The 6,305-nt window shown below is 44.9% G+C and overlaps 1 protein-coding gene across 14 annotated transcripts in view; it reads left to right on the top strand.

The window, feature by feature from the left end:
• DNM1 (dynamin 1) overlaps window positions 1-6,305 on the top strand; it is a 123,957-nt gene that overhangs the window by 45,863 nt on the left and 71,789 nt on the right. For all 14 annotated transcript variants that reach the window (XR_002096204.1, XR_002096206.1, XR_002096203.1 and 11 more), the window contains exons 3-5: window positions 2,234-2,383; window positions 4,719-4,922; window positions 5,544-5,642. Coding sequence is in view for 10 of the 14 variants with exons in the window: in XM_019510575.1 (XP_019366120.1) it covers window positions 2,234-2,383; window positions 4,719-4,922; window positions 5,544-5,642 (453 nt within the window). In the remaining 4 variants the exon portion in view is untranslated. The remainder of the gene's footprint in view (window positions 1-2,233; window positions 2,384-4,718; window positions 4,923-5,543; window positions 5,643-6,305) is intronic.

Below are 6,305 nucleotides of genomic sequence, written 5' to 3'. Positions count from 1 at the left end.
TATCTTTCATCTTCAAATTTTTCAATCATTTCGTCCCTGTTACTCAGAAATAGATCAAAAAAAAAAAGCTCTTCCCCTAAGAATTTCCTCTAGTTTCTGAAACAGAGTTATCCTATATCCATTCTAGGAACTTGATGGATATCATCTGTGTCTTGCTCCATTGCTTTTCTAACAGACATTTGGGTAATTAAAGTCTGTCATCAACACTGGTTCCTGTCCTTTACAGGTTTGTATTAGTTGTTTAAAAAAAAAAAAAAGCCTCATCTCCCAGCTTCTTTTCAGTAGGTGGTCTATAGTAGATCCTTACCCTGACATTGTGTGTGTAGGAGGGGTTTCTGTTTCGGTTTTTGGGGTTTTTTTGGGGGGAGGGAAGTATAGGGGAGGTGATTCCCTTGCTTTACCCAGGAACATTCAATAAATCTGTGCCTCACTTCTTCCTGAACTTCACAGCTGGTATGCATCTTCAATGCCTCCCTCTTCTTTTTTGTCTGTCTGTTCTTGAAGAACAAACAGTACTTTTCTGTACCATTCTGTGACTTCTCCCATCATATCTTTCTGACATTCATGAAGTCATACTTCTGGTTGCACAATAAGACTTCAGGTTCTTCCTGGGTTTTTTTCCCTCTCCATATCCCTTGTTTGTGTATATCAACATCTCAAATGCTCGGCATGTTTCTTTATGATTCTTCTTCAGGACTGTATGACCTAACTGAAGTTTCCTGTTGCTCCCAATTCCAGCCTACTGTTGCTTGGGTTTTTTTGTGTGTGTGTTTGGAGTTTTTTGTGGGGGGCATTGTTTTGTTGTGGGTTGGTGGGTTTTTTTTTATTATCTGTGAACTTTAGTCCCTGGTTTCCTTCAAACCTGGTTTAAAAACTACCTGAGTAGATTGGCAAGTCAGGGTCTTGGGATGTTCTTTCCCCTGCTTTTCAGGTGGACCACATCTCCTCTCACCAGTCCTTCCTTGTGGACCACAGAAGTTCTCTTTCCAAGATTGAAAAAGCCAAGTTCTTTTGTCAGTCCCATCTGTGCAGCTATGCATTTGCCTCCCACATAAGTCTGTTCCTTTCTGACCCTTTGCTTTGAACTGGGAAGACCGAGCACACAACCTGTGTGACTTCACTTCTGGAATCGTGTAGTTGCTTTTGATCTGGCAATGTCATTAATACCCACATGGATGAGCAGCATGAGGCATGGGGTGGTGGTCAGACAAGCATCATCATCCTTTCCTTGAGGTCTTATAGTTTTGGCAAGCAATACACATCCCTGGATGACAGGTCAGGTTGGCAGATGGATGTCTCTATCCCCTTCAGATGAGTCTCTGTCCAGTACTTCTGCCTCGGTGATTCTTGAGCTTGGCAGGCAGGAACTTGAGTGGGGAATGCAACACAGTTTACAGCACAAGGTGACCAGCAGGCAGTCTCCTAGGAGGAGCAGCCAGTTCTTCCTCCTACAGTGCTGGTGCAGTCCTCTCAAGTTGGCTAGCTTTCTCCACTCTCCAGGAAAATAGGGATGTGGACATTTGGGCTTAGATATCTACTTGAAAAGATGTAAAGTATATTTAACTAAAGTGATCTCTTCTGCTGCAAGTAAAACAGGCATAGAGGGAGTAGAAATTTCATCACGAAGACGCAAGTCTTTTCTGACGGTAATGTAGGGTCAGTCCTTGCCAATGTTCTTGGTGCAAAAATTAGGGGAAATGTGTGTTGTGTGGAAGACCTGAGTCCTTCATCCTTGAGGGACTTGAACTGAGGGATTCTCAAATCTGTGAAGTGGCAGTTTTAGTACTTTTAAGGACTGGTCAGCAGAACTTTTTAGCCCTTTTTAGGGCCCTCTTGCCAATAGAAAATGAGACTATTATTTGCCCGCAACACTTTTTAGCAAAGAGCTAGAACTAGTCGCTCCCTCCAAGACAGGTGCGCACTGGGCAGTCAAAGCATTCCTGCAGGTACATATTAAGTGTCCCTAGTTTCAGCAGAGGAAGAGCTGAATTATTAATTGGATCCCAGGGAGAAGACTCCATCTTTCCTGGGACCTGGGCTGAAAATTGGCCGCCCTCCACCATGAGCTAAAGGGGGACCCCCTCAGCCATTGACAGTGGTAGTGCCATCATAGTTATCTCCTCTGCCAGCCATCAGGCACCACAGGGGGAGGTCTTTGCCACCGTTTATCCCTTTGAATGGTTTCTGCATACCAGCCAGGACTACCTGTGACTCTCTGGTGTTGTTTGACTAGAATACGGCGAATTTCTACACTGCAAAGGAAAAAAATTCACTGACTTCGAAGAGATACGCATGGAAATCGAGGCAGAGACAGACAGGGTTACTGGCTCCAACAAGGGGATTTCTCCTGTACCCATCAACCTCCGAGTCTATTCTCCCCATGGTGAGTACTGTATGGCACCCATGGCCAAAGGATTGGGTGGGGCAGACTGGTAGGCTTGATTTCTCTGCTGCCTTTCTATCATGGACTTGCATAATAATAAGAGATGAATACATGAGAGTGTTCAGATGCTTTGGTTCTGCATGGGCCCAGTCTGTCATGAGGATGTGGGAGCAGTTTCCAGTCTCTTGATTTATTTGGGGCATGAGTATTTGAATAACTGACTCAGCTGGCTGGCAGTAGCATTCTGGGATGCCATGTGCTGGAATCAAACCAAGCCAAACCTTGCTTTCCAGATTGGCTAGGACTGGGATTGTTGTACAGGTAGCATACTTAATATCTAGGGGACAAGGAGCCCTTAGTAAGACTCTCTTGTTGTCCCCTATTTAATCATGGGTTACACCAATAGACTTCAAAGGGAGCTGTGTCTGGGCCTCCCTTGGTCAAAAGCAGAGATATTCCGATGTGGGCAGCAAGGATGTTGAAGCAAGGTTTGAAATGGGATTTTTTTCCTTCCCATATAAAAAAATAAATAAATAAATAATAATAAAATAAAGATTTGATACTCAGATCAAGTGTAGGGGGCATCTGAATCCCAAGACCTCTGGGCTTGGGCCTGCACATAGGATGCCTGCTAATGGATTTGGGAGTATCTGAAGTCCCAGAGAGAGTCTGGGCTGGAGGATGCTTGCTGGTTATAGTGCCATACATGGTGTTTAGAATGGTTGAGTTCTGTCTGCTCAATCAATATAGTTTTTGGAACTGATTTGACCTGGAACGCAAAGTTATATTGTATAACAATATGGTATTAAAAAAATTATAAAGACTTGATAGTTGATCAGATTCTTGGCTTGATCAAGATACTAAATAACCCTGCTGAGAACTCTTTTTGTCATCTCTCAGTGCTACTGTGCAGTTGTCCAGAGTTTCTGCAGCTCTCCTACCCCTCTGGGCTTTTGTTTAAGTCAGTTTTTTTCAGATTATAAAGTGGATGTTGCCTTCAAAGTCCTTCCTGGTATGGAGTTGAGAATGGAAGTGCTCAGGGTTTCTCCATGCACTCCACAGAAAGGAAAGATGGAGTGATTCAAAAGCTATGATCTCTTGTTGTCTGTACTTTTAATTCCTTGCCTGTTGCATCTTCTCCTAATTTTAATGAGCCTAGCCCTTATTCAACCAAAACTCTTTATCAAAGTCAGGTGAATGTTGCCTGAGAGGGGACTCCAGGATCTGTCCCTATAGTTGTTTAATATTCTTGTGCCTGGCTCTTTTTGTTTTTGGTTTTGTTTTTTTTTCTCAACACCCTCCCACACAGCTAACTGCTGCTGTGGTGCTGAATTGCCACTTGCAAAATGATGCTCACGAGTTTGTTTGAATCTAGAAGCTGAAAAGAAATCTGGGGTCATGTCGCTCCATTGATTTTTATTTTTTTTTAAGCAGCACTTCCCATTGAAATCAATAGCATAATATGATATGGGCTCTGTCTTTGTAAATAGTGAACCAGGGAGAATTCTTTACTTCCATATTCTAGGGAGATCAAGTGACTGAATGACTTTGAAAGTCACCCCTTGGTGTGTCTCTTGCTGTCCTCCGCAATAGTACTTTGGCAGGTTGAAGGTGGGGAGACACTCCTGACATTTCCCTTAATGTGTGCACATGGAGAAAGGGCCTTCCCCTGTACAGGAGTGACCGATGCTGCGCAGATATCAGTGATTCTGAAAGGCGAGGTCACCCATTTTGCATCAGAATCCCTTAGCAGGAAGACACTGAAAAGCCTAGAATGTGACATAAGCCTTTCAGAAGCTGCTGCATGGCTGCACATTTCCATCAGCAGAACAGGGATTAAAGCAAAACAAAATATTTGTTCTGATAATCCCTTGCAATACTCTGGCATTCATTCATGTACAAGGACCCTATCAGACTGATTAAATATTAGCCCCATTTTATGGATAGTGAGGTGCGGAGAGTTAAAGTGACTTGCCCAGTCATGCAGACAGTCGGTGGCCGAGTGAGGATACACACGGAGTGGCCCTGTTCTGATGTTAGACACTTCCTCTCAAAGCTGGGACTACCTCCCAGTCTTCTGTCCTCCAGTGTCTTGCTCCAACTTCTAAACCTGTTAGATGCGCCATCTTGATTAACTGGTAACAAAAAGTAGCCTGCCCATATACCATCTTTATTCCTTTTTCCTCTGGCAGGGTGAGCCTCTGCATTGCTGGCTGAGTCGATTAGCATGAATGCATCATACCTATCAAGGAAATTTATAAGCTACAGATACTTTTTATAAACACAACAAACTAACCCCATGGGCCCTCATTCTCTTCTTATTTCCTTTGTTTAGTCCTGAATCTGACACTGGTGGACCTGCCAGGGATGACAAAAGTCCCAGTGGGGGACCAGCCACCTGACATTGAGTTCCAGATCCGGGATATGTTAATGCAGTTCGTTACCAAAGAGAACTGCCTGATCCTGGCTGTATCCCCAGCCAACTCTGATTTGGCCAACTCTGATGCTCTGAAGATTGCAAAGGAAGTGGACCCCCAAGGTAAATCAAGCTTCTGCTTTTATTTTGCATAGTACCTCTGGCCCTGGGTCTGTTTTTTGCTTTATCCCTGGTAATGAGTAATGTGTTGAGCCCAGTATACCCATCACTTTGCTGAGGAAACAAATGTTTCCAGCTTGTGTGGCTCTTGTTCAGGCTATACAGCCTCGTGAGGCTGTGGTATTTTTGACTCCTACAACTCCCAAGGCAGTAGCCTAATCTATATAAAGAGTCTCCTAAGGCAGTACCCTGTGAAGCCTGGTTGATGTTACAACAGTGCCTGCTGTCTGAAGTATCAGAAATTTCCTTTTCTCCTTCCAGTGAAGAAACAGCTCTGTCACCCTTGTTTTCCCTGCAGGGTACAGACTTGGGCAGGAACATCTGCACCAGACTCCCTCTCTATAGGACAGGATGGGGCATCTCAGCAGGGTATAACAGCATCAGCTTCCCCACCTCCTCCTAGATGCTGCTGGTATTTGCCAGTCTCCCCTGATCAAGGCCTTGTGCAGGAAGTCCCATGTGCCTGAATCTAGCATCCCTGTGGAATTTGTGCAATGTTCCCTCTGCCCAAGCACATTAAAGGAGCGGTCCTTCGTTTCTTTCTTTCCCCACCCCACCCCACAGGCCAGCGCACCATTGGAGTCATCACCAAACTGGACCTTATGGATGAAGGAACTGATGCACGAGATGTTCTAGAGAACAAGCTACTTCCCCTTCGAAGAGGTATGGTTCCTTTTGTCATATCGTCCTCATTCTCTTCCTTCTTTCAGTCAATCCTGGCATTAACCCCTTCCTTCACCGTTCCCTAGAACTTGTGTCAAAGAGTGGGTCTCCTTTCTCTTCCTTCCACTCCCGTGGCAGAATCTTAACCCCAGGCTTGAGGTTAAGTCATAGGATCTCTCTGCTCTGAGCTGGATTCTTCCAAGGGAGTGCTATGGGCCACCCTGTTTCCAAGGGTCTTTGTATTTGGTATGCAGTCCTGGTAGCCAGAACCCAAGAGCATGGTCCTGTTCTGTCTTGGACCTTTCTGTTGCATAAGGAAAGCTGTAACTACTGGAATCTGGGTCTCACCCCTCCTTCCCAGATGTCAGTCTGAACATTCCTTTTCTTATGATTTAACATTTGCAATATGCTAATGTCTATGAAGCTACCTAACCTGTGGTGAGGGAAAGCAATTTTCACGGCTTGGCCGTAGCCTGAAGAACTGATTTCGCAGTCATTTCATGGCAGCCTCGCCCCTTGGCACTGATTTTTAGCAGAGAAGCCCTGCCCTTCAGTGCCGATTTTTGCCAGAGAGGCCCCAGCAGGGGGGGGTACCACTTTGACTGCTGGCTCTCCTTTGTTTCGTAGTTTCATACCTTCTAGGGTTGGAAGGGACCTGAGCAG

Source organism: Gavialis gangeticus, unplaced genomic scaffold (assembly GCF_001723915.1).
Source record: "Gavialis gangeticus isolate Ggan-Ray unplaced genomic scaffold, GavGan_comp1, whole genome shotgun sequence".
In the NCBI taxonomy this organism is placed as follows: domain Eukaryota; kingdom Metazoa; phylum Chordata; order Crocodylia; family Gavialidae; genus Gavialis; species Gavialis gangeticus.
This window is presented reverse-complemented; position numbering and strand designations above follow the sequence as displayed.